This window comes from Indicator indicator, chromosome 1 (genome assembly GCF_027791375.1).
Source record: "Indicator indicator isolate 239-I01 chromosome 1, UM_Iind_1.1, whole genome shotgun sequence".
In the NCBI taxonomy this organism is placed as follows: Eukaryota; Metazoa; Chordata; class Aves; order Piciformes; family Indicatoridae; genus Indicator; species Indicator indicator.
The window spans coordinates 17783856-17798928 of NC_072010.1; the positions used below are offsets into that span (position 1 = coordinate 17783856).

The 15073-nt window shown below is 36.7% G+C and overlaps 1 protein-coding gene across 1 annotated transcript in view; it reads left to right on the forward strand.

Moving 5' to 3' along the window:
• CUL5 (cullin 5) overlaps positions 1-12285 on the forward strand; it is a 29907-nt gene extending 17622 nt beyond the window's left edge. The window contains exons 9-19 of the mRNA XM_054384656.1: positions 2008-2138; positions 2921-3028; positions 3481-3545; positions 5649-5781; positions 6303-6434; positions 7052-7175; positions 7902-8077; positions 8196-8357; positions 9056-9174; positions 10440-10563; positions 11655-12285. Coding sequence (XP_054240631.1) covers positions 2008-2138; positions 2921-3028; positions 3481-3545; positions 5649-5781; positions 6303-6434; positions 7052-7175; positions 7902-8077; positions 8196-8357; positions 9056-9174; positions 10440-10563; positions 11655-11849 — 1469 coding nt within the window. The 3' untranslated portion in view covers positions 11850-12285. The remainder of the gene's footprint in view (positions 1-2007; positions 2139-2920; positions 3029-3480; positions 3546-5648; positions 5782-6302; positions 6435-7051; positions 7176-7901; positions 8078-8195; positions 8358-9055; positions 9175-10439; positions 10564-11654) is intronic.
• Positions 12286-15073: the final 2788 nt, after the last annotated feature.

Sequence of the window (15073 nt, forward strand, 5' to 3'; positions counted from 1 at the left end):
TGTCCTCACTTCCTGTGTGGTTATGTTTGTCCTGTGATACTGTTTGAAAACAAAATACTTTAGTATATAAGAACTCAAGCATCTCTTGTAAATCTTACTGATTTGTTTCTTTTTTTTTTTCTCCCTCCCTACCCTGGACCTACCTATGCTGTTTAAAATGTTTTAATAAAGGATACAGGTGCAGATAATAATTTATTTAAATACTGAAGCTATACGTAGTATTATATGCATCTGATAGTACCCTCTGCAGTACTTGGCTTATTCATATGTCTTTATTCACCCCAAAGAATTTCATTATGTTTTCTTTATTAAAAGAACTGGGTGTTTTGACTATGAGCTGGAACACTGCTGAAAAATACACTGTTACTTTAAGTACCTAGTATTTACATGCCATGCAAAGGAAGGCAGGCATAGTATTTTCCAACTAGAAACTATCAGAGATGTGTAACTTGCAAATGCTCTTCAGAATTTGCTTAGTGTGTTTTTGTTTGCTTGTAGTATTAGAGATAGGAGCTTTAAATTTTATTTTTAAATACTTCATAACAGAAATAAAAAGTACAGTTGGCTTTTATAAGCACAAAGTGAAAACACAACAGCTACGATGTGAGTTTCTTTGCCTTTCAGTGTTGTAATGTATTTTGAGAGACCTTCCAGTGAAAATCAGTTTTGGTTTTGTCACTTTGAAACCTATCTTAAGAATATGGGCTTTTTGGCTTTCTAGGGATGCACCAAAATCTTCCTTTGCCACCGTTTATTAGGAGAAACCACTGACTTTTTTCTTGAATTATTCATGCCATCACTATTTTACAGAACCAGTTATAGAATCCTTTTATATATATTCCTGTTTCCTTTTTTCCACCAACTGTACCTCTCATCGTTTTTTGAAGTAGGATTATAGAATCATAGAATCATTCAGGGTTGGAAGGGACCACAAGGATCATCTAGTTCCAACCCCCCTGCCATGGGCAGGGACACCTCACACTACATCAGGCTGGCCAGAGCCTCATCCAGCCTGGCCTCAACCCTGGCTCAAGGGATGGGGCCTCAACCACCTCCCTGGACAACCCATTCCAGGCTCTCACCATTCTCATGGTGAAGAACTTCTTCCTCATGTCCAGCCTTAATCTCTTCCAACTTTATTCCATTCCCCCTAGTCCGATGATACAGAAGTTGGTAATGTATTTTGTTAGAGGTGACAGGATCTTGGTGTTGCTAATCAGAATATGCGATTGGTTAGTTCTATTTCATTAAGCAGAATCCTTTGCTTCATTCAAATCTGTGGTCTTTAAAACAATCTGGTGGTTTTAATCCAGGTGTTTCTTTGTGAACAGCTTTATCGATATGGTTGTTGGTTTCAGTATTTTTCCTTTTTTTTTGTTTGTTTTTAGAATTAGCAGTATTGAAATACCTTCACAAAAAGTAGACAAATCATACCAGTTTTTAGAGGTTTTTGAACTGATAACTTTCAGAAAAAGTAAACTCTTTTGAAAAACAGAAAGGAGAGAATGCTGTTTAACTTAATATGTTTTTGTTACTTTAGAGTTTGGCATGCTTTTGATTAAAATGTTGTAGATGGTATTGGAAGATACACAAAGACAGCTCTGTTTGGCTTTAATTTAAAAAAATAACATCTTGAATCCATATAATTTCCTGTATAAATGTAGACCTCCAGCTAAAAGAGATTGCCAGGGATTTTAAGGCAACTGAGAACTTGGATTTACTCCAAATTGCCATTGACTTTAGGGGGTTTTATTCAAGCTTGTGATACTATATGCATAAGCCAATATTATGTCGAAGTAAGTATTACTTTTTACGTTCAGAAGAATCTCCTTGTGGGGCTGGAATTAGAACAGTATTCAAAAGACCTCCCCTTATAAGGGATTAATTAGATTATCCATTCTTTACATAAGCAGTGTTCCACTTGAGATCTCTTTAGCAGAAATACAGTGTATTTGTTTTTTATACAGCTCTTTGACTGGTGACCTTATCAGTATTTATTTCTTTCAGAGTTGCATTTAATGTTTTCACTGATGGATAAAGTTCCAAATGGCATAGAGCCTATGCTAAAAGACTTGGAAGAACATATTGTTAGTGCTGGACTTGCAGATATGGTAGCAGCTGCTGAAACTATTACTACTGTAAGTGTGTTGTTTTTTTAATAAAGTAACAATGAAAAACACAACTTTGCAGAAGTTAAATAGTCTTTGTCAGACATATGTATGAATGGAAATAAATTTTGAAGATTTTATCTTTAAACATCAAATTCTGATCCACTGGAAGTTTTAAATGACTTCAGAATATTTTTTATTTTTTCCGGTTTTAGTTACAACTTTAAAACATGAATCCAGTTTGCAGTAAAGGAAATGTTATAAACTGAGTGCATTGGATACTTACATTGTTAGCATCTTAACTAAAAGGGCATAATAATTTTTTTCAAAATTCTTGACTTCCTGATGAAATTTCAAATTTGCTTCTGATCCGGAGTTATTGTTCAGTGTGGAAGTCAATTTTTTTTTCCTTACTGTTCTTTTTCAGCTTTTTGTTGTCTTTTTCTCTGGGTCTGGGAGGCCATAGTACCTGCAGCAATTAGGATGTGTCTTTTATTAATCCTTGAAAAGGTTTTGTTTGGGGTTTTTTTATGTTCAGATGTTACGATATAATAGTTGAAAATTATGACGGGTGTTTTTTTGTGTGTGTATCTAGGTGTGTATATGTATGTTTACATATCAGAAACACTATCCTGAAGGTCTGTGTTGAGGCTTGTATGTTGTGGGGCTCTTCAGCATAGAGAATAAAGATTAAATGCTCATTTGCAGTATGCAGGCTTGAAGATACTACATTATTACAGATAAGGGAATTAAATGTAAGTTCACATTGAACTGTATGGAGCCTGATTCTTACTTGATTTTTGCCTCTTTAGGATTCTGAAAAATATGTAGAGCAATTGCTCACACTATTTAATCGATTTAGTAAGTTGGTTAAAGAAGCTTTTCAAGATGATCCAAGATTTCTTACTGCAAGAGATAAGGTATGTGTTTCTGCTGATACTGTCATTCATGTTGTGATGTCTCTGAAGTCTTTGTGCTTGTTTGCTGTTAAATTCAGAAGCTGATAATACTCTTATAAGTATGCAGGCTAAAACATTAACAATGCTTGCTACTGACTGATGAGCTTTCAGTTTGTTTTGTAGTTGTATTTGCATGTTCTCCTGACTTGAAACTGCAATGCTTTCCTAACCTTTTGCTTAAAGGAAGGTAGCATGTTAATGAAAAAGAGGACAATGCAAAACATCAGTTAATGAGAAAATGAGTCATAGAATTTGAACTCGAAAAAATCAAATCTGCAAACTTTGGACTAATAAAAATAATGAGATTAATTTCATGTTACAGTAATGTAAAAAGATAAAATGATAAAATATCTGTGATTTGTATCTTAAAGACAAATTGAGTGAAGCAATAATAATCTGTAATTATTTTTTAGGCATACAAAGCAGTTGTGAATGATGCTACAATATTTAAACTTGAATTGCCATTGAAGCAAAAGGGGTAAGCCATCTAAATTTTATGTGAATCAATTTTAAGTTAGTGAAGATCAAGCTTCTCTTTTGAAGGATCTCTTTTAAAAGTAACAGTGTTGAGAAGTTCTTTGTGTCCTTTGCATTATGGAGTATCATTCTCTGGTAAGACACTCTTCACATGGCAGTGAACCAGTAAATAGCAAGCTCCATAAACTCAAATTTACTTGTAGTAATTGGTGATCTATTCTTTTATAGTAATGAGTCCATTTGCTAGCTGAATTTAATACTACCTCCCTGGGTTATTAATTGGAAAATCCTGAGGTCTATAACACTGCCACAACTTGAATAAAAGGCCTGGGGAAAACAGGCAGTAATCTTTATGGGAATAACTGTGGCTGATTATCCAGTAACAGCTATCCACAAGCTGTTTGCCATGTTCTCTTGTGCCATCTGTGAATGCGACCTGTCTGGGTTGTTAACATTTTTGTTTCAGTGCAGAATTAACCTGGTTGATTTAGACTTCAGTACAATAAACCAACCTGTGTGCCTCAAGAATAAAGCTGTGCTTAGGGTGGCCGCTCTGTGGTCAGTTAAGAGAAAGTAGCAGTCAGTTAATTGATTGTTAACCTTTCATATGAGATGTTCCACTTGAGTCAAAATCTGTAGGTATTTAGGTGATTGGGATGGCTTATGTATAGTTTGTAGTCATATTTACTACAGAAGAAAACTTAATGTAGCTGGGCTGCTAGTTTCCCTTTCCAGTTACTTCTAGTTAGGGATGACTGGTTATAATACCTGCCCAGCATTCTGGTTCTTATTCTGTGATGGTTTTTGACTAATGGTAAGCCTGGACAGGGGTTACCTTTGTGAAAACGTTCCTCCAGTAACATAAAACAAAAAGACCCCTCCTTTGTATATTCCATATAGATGTAGCCAAGGTAGAAGATTTTTAGGTCTGTGGATGTTTTTATTTTCCCTGGCAGCATCCAAATCAATACCTCATTCAAGCTGCGCTTCAGTCCTGAAGTTAAGCCTGTCTAGGAATTTCTTAGGAGCTACCATGATGGCAGTGGTCTTCTGTTCAGCATTCTTTTTTCCCAAGCTCTTTGAAGTTGTCTACATACGCAACCAGGTTTAAGTAAAATTAAGCCTTACCCTGCTTAACATGTGCCATTAAGTTCAGCCTAAGAATATGTAATCTGGTCATTTTTCATTGCTGTCAGAATCTTGAAGACTCCTATCAGAAATACCTAGGAACACACTGGTTAAAGGGTTGTGTCATGTAATAACCAAAAGACTAGTGATCTGCTTTTACTCCAAACGGTCTGTAAGACGGATGAAGACGTTAGCTTGCAACCTTCTTCATGAATTAAAAAAGACAAGTTTTCTTAAGAGTTTTAGCACTCTCTACACAAGTTGATGAGAGGGTGAGAGAATGAGCGAGAACACTGGATTCCTGAGCATACCCACAGCTTCCTACCTGCTCTCTTACTGCCTTTATTTTGGGTCTTTGAGAGTATGTTTTATTCACCAGTTTAGACAGACTCAGAACATGACTTGTGCTTGCATGTGTTTTGAAGAACCTTAGTCTGTCTACTGTAGCATCTTCTTGTCCAACTCTGTAATCTGCTTTAAATCTCTGAGCTGTTAGTATGCTATTTATAACTGTTAAAGTAGTTTTATTCTGTTACTCTGTGATAGCTGTGTTATGTTCTGCAGTCTTGTGAAATGTAGTGCAGGAAGCTGTTCCTGAGACTTTCATTAGTGCATACTGACAAGATGAGTGAAACATTTCACTAGTGCGTTTGATAATTCTTTACTGGAATACTTGGTGCCATGCAATGTTCAGTTGTTTCAAACTAGTTTCAACATAATCCTTTATTGTCAGAGTTCTAAAATTAAAAGCAGTCGGAATGATCAAGCTGTAGAAGCTGTAGGAAAATGTTTTAGTGTTTATTCTTTCAAGAAAGTTATCCCTGATTTTTAATTAGTTTAACAAGGATATGAATTCACCACCAGAATCCTTGCCAAGGGGGTTGAGAAAGAGTGGTCTGTCATGTTAACAATGTGACTACTCCAGGCCAGCAGGATTCTATACGATTTGAAGATACATTGTTCTTCTTTTATTTAGCGTTGGACTGAAGACACAGCCAGAATCCAAATGCCCAGAGCTTCTTGCTAATTACTGTGACATGTTGCTAAGAAAAACACCACTAAGCAAAAAACTAACCTCTGAAGAAATTGAAGCAAAGCTTAAAGAAGTGGTATGTTTTTATTTTCTGCTTCTCAATTTTTCTGAAGAATGAATTTGTTTATTTTGTTTCCTGATGTCTGTGGAGGCCTTGATCTTCAGAAACAGTTATGCAGTGTGTAATAACAGGGAAAAGAGTTTATATCACTGAATGTGTGTGTTTAAACCTTGTAAATCATGCAGTGTTTTATGTCAGTTCAAAAAATCAGTATGCTAAATAAATGCCTGTAGCACTGTAATGTATTGCAGTAACTAATGTTAGTCTAGAAAGTACTGCAGGAGGTTTGACATCTCAACATCAATGCCTTTGCTCATTTAAGAGAAGGTTCTTGATGGTTGACAAATGAAGAAAGGCAAGGTGTGATAGTATGAAAGATTCATAATTGATGCCTGTGATAGGATTTATACAATTGCTCTCAACGCAACATCAAGTAGTCTTTATACTTCATAGTCTACAATGTCATTAGATCAGCATTCAAAGACTTGTCTGATTGACAATGTAATTAAATATGTTAAAATCTACTTTTTTGACAGCTTTTGGTACTTAAATATGTACAGAATAAAGATGTTTTCATGCGGTATCACAAAGCTCACTTAACAAGACGCCTGATATTAGATATATCAGCTGATAGTGAAATTGAGGAAAATATGGTGGAATGGCTCAGAGTAAGTAGCTGGGTATCTTTCTTTCTTTGGTTGTGCCTCTTGTGGTATTAATTCCCACTCTTCAAGTCAGCCTTTTTGGTGAGTTCTGTCTTAAATAGCAGGCCATTGAGGACAACTTCTCTTCTATTGTATAGATTTGTAAGAGAAATGTTGATCCTAATAGTGGTAAAGACAATGATAGATTTAAAAATGTCTCACGTATGATTATTTGAAGCTTCATATATTCCAAATGCAAACAAGCAAAATGAAGTGTACTCATTTAAATATGTAAATAATTTGAGATGCTTTCTAATTGTGAAATTTTATGTAGATTAGAATATTATTTGCATGCCTGAAATATTCCTTCAAATTTCTGAATTCATTGATTCCTCGATGCATGCAAATGTTCTTCAGCACTTGGATTTCTTTGCAAAGAATCAACGGGCCCTTAAGGATTATCTACCTATGATACATGCAAAAAACTCCTTTCTATTTTATTGCAGATTAACTATTACTGTAAAGTGATAATAGCTGTGTACTTCAATGCTCTTCATTTGTTTGAATTTATTATTTTTAATATAGAGCTTTTTGATCATAGTTTTCTGTGTCATAGTTTAGTGTTCTCTTTGTTTATACAGGAAGTGGGAATGCCAGCAGACTATGTAAACAAGCTGGCTAGAATGTTCCAAGATATCAAAGTGTCTGAAGACTTGAACCAGGCCTTCAAAGAAATGCACAAGAATAATAAACTTGCTTTACCAGGTATTGTTGTTAAATGATTTGCTATTTTTCATTTGTATCCCTAATGGAATCCAGTGTTAAAAATTGTATCAACTGCAGATTGAACATATTCTTCAGGGCATTGTTAACTCCTAGATTGGTAGTGTCTGTAGAATCTGCTTTCTCTTACAGTTGACAGTGGAGCTCCATCATTCTCTTAGTTACTGTGGGGTTTCATTATGGGCAATCTTGTAGATACAAACTCCCTACTCTTGGAGATTGCAAGCAGGGGCTTGAATCAATATTAACCAAGTGAATGCCTGAACTACCCACTTCTTCTATGCCTTCATCATTCCTCTTGACTGCTTCATGCTGTGCTTCCCCTTTATATGCCAGCAAGAGAGCTGGATGCGTGCTATGAAGAGCTTAAATCAGATTTCTGAGGTTCCATTTCACTGATGAGAGTAGGCTGAGGAACATACAGTTTTGGACCTGCTGCTGCTGAAAATCTTTGAGTAGTGCTTACAAGCATCAGCTATAAAGCTGTATCAGGGTTTAAGGAGCTCTGCAGAGGCAAGCTAAAAAGCCTTAGAGATTTCAGTCAGTGTTGCTGGCAGAAAGCCACTGGTGCATAAATGGCGTACCATAATGTGTAAGTAGGTAGACACCCTGCTGCTTCCATAATTGTATTTAGGGTAAAAAAAAACCACAAAAAGCCATTTTATCTGTTACACTTGGAGATTCATATAACCCAATATTGTCTTACAGCTGACTCTGTGAATATTAAAATTTTAAATGCTGGTGCCTGGTCCCGAAGTTCTGAAAAGGTGTTTGTCTCGCTGCCCACGGAATTAGAAGATCTCATCCCAGAAGTTGAAGAATTTTATAAAAAGAATCACAGTGGTAGAAAACTGCACTGGCACCACCTCATGTCCAATGGCATTGTAAGTGTGCAATTTTCAGTGCATCAGTCTCAATGGCTGTACTTTCTGTGTATTTATAGTAGTAGGAAAGCTTGTGATCCAGAAAAGCTCATAAGGACAATTATCATTCTGTTCACAGATAACATTTAAGAATGAGGTTGGCCAGTATGACTTGGAGGTAACAACATTTCAGCTAGCTGTGCTTTTTGCGTGGAACCAAAGACCCAGAGAAAAGATCAGCTTTGAAAATCTGAAACTGGCAACTGAACTCCCTGATGCAGAACTTAGGAGGACTTTATGGGTATTTCCCTTTCTCTTGAAACAGATTTCTTCCTAATTTTTGTACTCAGAAATACTGGATTAGTATTTTTAAAGAGCAGTCAGGTAACAAAACACTGTCACTTTGAAATGTGAGTTCCTTTCTTGCTCATTAAGTAATGCTGGCTCCTTGCACTACTGCTGAGCATACACAGCCTTTACATTAATGCATTCTCTCTACCCACTATTATCTAAGGTAAACTTCTGGAAGCAGCAAGACATTTCTGACCCTATACTGCTTAAAGCACACAGTTTGATTGTGGTTTATGTAGTGGGACTGATCAGATTGGAGGAAATCACTGGCTTATATGTTGCTTAAAAATAACTTCCGTGTTTGCTCTGTCAGGTTTTTAATTATTTAGCTCAAGAATAGAGAGAAAACACATAAATCAGACTTAACACCAATTCTGTAGCCATGAGTTCATGTGTTTTACTTCCTTGTATGATTTTACTTACTTCCGCTAACCCATTTCAGAAGGAGATTTGGTAAACTGTGCCCCCTCTCTGGTTTTAATAGTATCTTTGTGTTGCTCTCTAGCAGGTCCAACCAAGGCTACATGGTTCTCTTACTACAGTCTGCACAGCAGTGACCTATGTTCTTAAAAAGTGATTGTTTCAATTTAGAAAGTGTGGTGTTTTATTTTCATTCTTTCCCCACCCCCCTCCCCCTTTTCTCTGTAGTCTCTTGTAGCATTTCCAAAGCTGAAACGTCAGGTTTTATTGTATGAACCTCAAGTCAATTCACCCAAAGACTTTACAGAAGGAACCCTCTTCTCCGTGAACCAGGAGTTCAGTTTAATGTAAGATGATGTTTGAAAAGTAAAATAACAATGTGCTATTTTGTAGCTAAAGGAATTCACTAAGCTAACCTTCATTCTGGAAAGTTTTCAAGATTCAACTAGACACATGCTTTGCTGCCCTATCCTCACTTAGTTTTGGCAATAGCCATGTTTCAAGAAGGTGGTTGGATTTGATGACCTCCAGCAGTCACTTCAGTCAAATGTTTCTATGATTCTGATTTCTGTGAAATTGAATTTTTTAAATACCCAGACATGAGGTGCAAACCTGGAGGTTTTTCTATCTTCCTATTACTAATGAGCCCATGAAGTTTCACACAGGAGGAAGAGTATGTAAGCAGAGCACTAGAGCTGTACTGCTCATTACACACAGTTTCAGAAGCAAAGTGATAAGTTAAAAAGGGAAGTAAAACTGCTTAATAATATGGTATGCTGTCAGAAGCTGGACTTTTGGTGTGGCTTTCACTGGAGAGGAGCATCTTTATTTCACTGAGAATTGCAGTGCTTTTTACTGGTGCTTTAATATCCTTCAGAGCCTAAGACGATATAAGAAGAGACTGTCTAAATGCTACAAACCACATTCAGCACATTTTACTTTGGATTTTACCTCTCTATAATCAATGGTTATGATTAGAAATTTGAACTGATTGCTTGCTAGTAACCCCAGATTGGAGGCCTCATTTACAGTAGCAGCTGGACATCTTGATCTGTGGAGAGGGGTGACAGTTCCTGGGGCTTAGTTTCTTGCCCAGAGCCATGATGTTTGTTCCTGTCATCAGGATCGTGAGCTTTGGGAAGTGATGGGAGGGCATGACATAGGAAACAGGCTGTACAGAAATTTTGTGGGTTACCACTGGTGAATGCCATCAGCTTTCTTTGTTACAATACTTGGGTTTTGTCATCCTTTTTTTTCTGATAGAAGGTTCTTTTCATAGAATATTAACTAGTCCGATATCCTGCACTTTGTTGTAAACAGTTCCTCATTAGACTGAAACACGTTTCTCTGAAATGTTACTCTTTACAACTTCGGACACTGTCAGCTTCAGCTGATGGATTTGCTGTAATGCTAGCATGTTGGGGTTTATTGTGCAGAGACCTTCTGCAGTGGGTTTTGAATTGTATGCCAGCTATCTCACTGCTGCAGTGCTGATAGACTAGAATGTCTGATATGGGATGGCACTCCTTGCTGCCGTACTTGAAATTTAACAGGAATTCCTTAATTGAAAGTGTATTTTTTGCTTGTTTTTCACACAATACAACTTTTTCAGAAAAAATGCTAAAGTTCAGAAAAGGGGCAAGATAAATTTGATTGGTCGATTACAACTTACTACAGAGAGAATGCGGGAAGAAGAAAATGAAGGAATAGTCCAGCTGAGAATATTACGAACCCAGGCAAGTAAACTGCCAGAGGAATATAAAATTACCTTGTTTCTTTTGTTGTCTTATCAGTACTGCATGCTGTGCACATTTGGATGTTGATGTATGAAGTGGATGCTTTTGAATCCCACTGGAACTTACTTTTGCTATTTGTCTCAGAACATTTGCGAATTTTGCCTGTGCTTGTAGCCAACACCTTCGTGTTCTGATGTACCAGATCCTCATTTTTAAAGAGGACAAAACAAATAAGTGGGGGGTGGCAGCAGATGGTAAAGTTGACTGACTTGAGTCACCAACATGAACAAGCAACTATGTTGATCTTGAGATTTCTTTGCTCTGTATGAAGAGAGTAAGTTCTGAGATGGGATCAGGGTGTGTAGTAATAGCAGTAGACTTTTGAGAGGCCTTCTCTTTAGAGGGGAAGTGTATATCCTACATCTAGATTATAGACTGCAGCTTCCTGCTTTGTGGTTGGTTGTTCAGTCAGGTGCTCATGTCAGTTCTTTTGAGCTGACAATTCTTTAAAAAAAAAAAAAAATCAATACTGGGGGGCATTACCTGTGATAAAGTCTCAAAAAACTCATCTTGCCTTCAAATGGCAGGTCTGTTCTGTCGTTCAGATTAGATTCCACACCAGGTGCATTGTTAATTATACCTCCTGACTTCAATTCCTGGCTATACTTACTACATGACTTTATTTATGAAATGAGAACTCATTATGAGGTCAGTTTGAGATTGTTTGCATTTCATGAGGCATTCCCAAAGTATACACAAGTCACCATAGAAACGTCAATTTCTACTCAGTGAATGAGCACTATGTTTTACTGAGCAATTCGCACTCTGGGTATAAGATTTAACTGCAGATTCTCCTGTGGCTGGACTTGTCTTTTATATCTCTTGCATTTTGACAGTGTTTTGTTCTTTTCCTTCGTCAGCTTCTTTATGAAAGCAGTTCAGTATCTACTTAGAAATGCAGCATATGCCTGGTTTTTAAGGAAAAATACAGATTTCCTTGCTGTCTTGACTTACCATAATGCTTTTTTCACTTTGTCACTTCACCCAGGCATTAAAAGAACTAACTTCTTTTTTCCTCTTGTCCCCACCAGGAGGCTATCATCCAAATAATGAAAATGCGGAAGAAAATTACTAATGCGCAGCTTCAGACTGAACTGGTAGAAATATTAAAAAACATGTTCTTGCCACAAAAGAAAATGATAAAAGAGCAAATTGAATGGCTTATAGAGCACAAATATATCAGAAGAGATGAGTCGGATATCAACACCTTCATATATATGGCATGATTTGCGGACTCTGCAGGATGCTGAGAACATAAATGGAGGGGTGCTTGGACAGACAGCTGCAACAATTCGTGCTGCAGGAGGACTTGTTTTGACTTTTCGTTACGTATAAAAAATCCCTGCCTTACCTTACAGAGGACTATATTTTGCCAATCTCATTCAGCTAGCATGATGGCATTCCCTTCATGTTGCACACTTTTAACAGCATGCTGTTTTGTGGGAAACTTGCATTCATGAAGAGCCCATTGTGAACTTTTTAAAGTAGATTTGATTTATACCCACCAGGAAGAACACAGGTTTGGGTTTTTAGATGACCAGTAATTGCACAAGGAAAAAATACTCAAATATTCATGCACTGAGGAACTGCTATTAGTTTTGTTTGGGGTTGGTTTGTTTGGGATGTTGTTTTGGGGTTTTTTTGGTTTTGGGTTATTTTGTGTTTGGGTTCTTTTGTTGGTTTGGGTTTTTTTTGTTGGATTGGGGGTTTTTTGGTTTCTTGTTTGTTTTTTTTTTTTAAACGCAATTAGGACTAGAAGTAGCACTTTCACTTTTGTGTTTTGGATCAACAGAGTAATGTACTGTCCTTTGATCCTTTTTGTGTAATAACATTGAGAGACACAAACACATGCATCACAACTGATAAGTATTTGTTACTGTTGAAACCTGTTGGCTAGAGCAGTACTTCAGTCTAGTAACTGGATTTTAGTAATTGACACGTAAGTAACATAAAAATAATTCCAAGTCATGGGTGATATTTTTCCTTAAGCAAGGGATCATTGTTTTTTAAATTGTTTGCTGTAAACAAGTGGATATACATTAATTGTTACCTTATTTGGACGGATGATTTGCTACAATCCTTTTTGAGAAGGTAGAGCTATCTTGAATTCCACTTCACTCTAAAAACAGTTTTCATGGGTGGGTCCGTTATACTGAACAGAAATATTAAGTGTATTTCCATGTACATTTAATATTTGTATTCTAAATATTTAAGTCTGACTACATATATCTGAATGCATTAAAAAGTAATTAATGTACAGCTGCCCCAGAAGGAAAATAACACTTGAAGATCCCTGTACTAATTTCTCATTGGTAACTTTATACATACATACAAGGTTAATGCAATTGGACTGGTTGGTTTAGAATTCAACATCTTTGTATGAAAAACAAACCCTCTGGTTTTGATTTTGAAACTGGCAGGGTAATACAATGGTAAAAAAATGGTAAAAAGTTAAGGAAAAATACCTTGTTTAGTAAATGCAGAGAGAGTGCCAAATACAGATCAGGAATTTCAGCATACCTCTTCTATCTTCAATCATCTGAAGTAGTTGTTTGGCACTGCCTGCCTCTCTGCTACTCTGAAATGTCCCAGAATGTACTGGACTGATAACGTGAATGACAAGCAGAGTGCCTGTCTTGGGACAAAAGGTAAGTTGAGCTTTACGCAGTTCTGTGTGAATATTATTCTATAAATCACAGGTGTGCAGAGTTTTTTAATTAACCAGTTCAAGTTCAGCATCTAAGAGTCTCATCATCTTTGATGTTTGAAAGGTGGAAGAGGAGACAATTAACTTTAGTCAAAAAGGAAAACCTTCAAGTAAGTACGAACTTTGCTTTCACATGGTTGCAGTAGAGTATACAGTAAGAGTGGTTTAAAAGCAAACTCTTATGAGAATGGCTGTTTGCACCCTGCAGCAGGCTGCATGCTCTATACTCATGTAAATGCCAATGTGACTGCCTTAGGACAGTGTGTACATGGGCATCTGTTTAAGAAAATTTTGGTAGTGAGGGTTTTGTAATGAGAGATGGAGAGAAGCCAAGACCTGGCCAATTACCATTGATTGAAGTCTCACAGCTTATGTTACATGCTTTTGTTGATACTCAAAAGTAGATGCTGTTTAAAAAATATTGCATCTTTTCTGTTGGCCCTGTGGTGTTGCAATTCAGAATCAAAAGCAAGTGGTGCTCTGTGTAGGTTAAAACTTTCAACATCAGACAACAAAATTCTAATAAAAAACTTTGTGCTGCAAGACTTTCAGTCTTTGTAACTTAAAAGTAATAAATACTCACTTGGGATAATTGGGGGGAAAATGGCAGTCTGAGCACACCTTTAAACATAAAAACTTTGAACCTACACCAGAGAAGAACAGGTATGAAATTGTCACACAGAAACAGCTGCAAAGGGCGTAATGCAGATTTTGAAGCCGTTTATTTAGACTTCAGAGAGGAGTGTAAGATACTGTATCTCAGTTACAGCTGTTAGCAAGCAGGAGTGTATGCAAAAAGCAGGAGGTTGCTTAAAAGCTAAGGAGCTACATATTCCCTCAACCAATAAACATAAAATAAAACAATCTAAATGTTATCTATGTATTTCTGAACACTTGGGATGCATAAATAGAATGGGTAATGTGCCTATGACATGGTCATTTTTCTTTAAATATATACTGGAAATGGATGTTGAGTTTTTTATTAAATCTGAGACTCACACCAGCAAATTTGTAACAGATGCAGAATCAACTTAGCGTCCTTCATCAGGTTACTTTCACCAATATGCACTTAAAACTAGGATCACCTGGGGCACAGGGAGATACCTGGGGTAAACTGTTATTTTGGGGAGGGTAGAGTTCAGACCTAAATGGAAATGAACTATTCTTCACTTGCAATATGGCAACAACGCACTTTTAAGGCTGCAGTTTTTAGCTATGAATATGTATGTCCAAAGACCTAGCTTAAAGAGGTGCTGCATCTGAAAAACATGTTGCCACACACACTGCCACGGTGAATAGCTATGGAATGAAACCTGGTGTAGAAGGGGGGTGGGGGGAGTCACTCTTAGTAGGTTTGATTAAGAAATACTGTTAAATCTTTCTCTGTCCCAACAACTTGATGACGATCTCAGTTTCAATTCTGAAGTCTTCCATTTTCCTCTTTCCACAGTTGGTGTCCCTAGCTTCTATTTTCAGTCATCTATCTTTCATTTGTTATGACTGTAATGCAAAGACATTTCCGAAAGACATTGTGACTTTCTCATTTTCACCTTTCTAAACTTAATATAAATGTTCTTGAATGTTCACACGTTACATTTATTTGCATTGGAATGCCATTGTCCTGTAAAGTGCAAATTTTAAAAATACAATTGGCAAAAAGCTTTGATAGTTTTACAGAAAGATTTGCTATCTTAAACTCAGACTGTTTTCTATTTTCATCTAAATGACTGGGATGCTATCTTT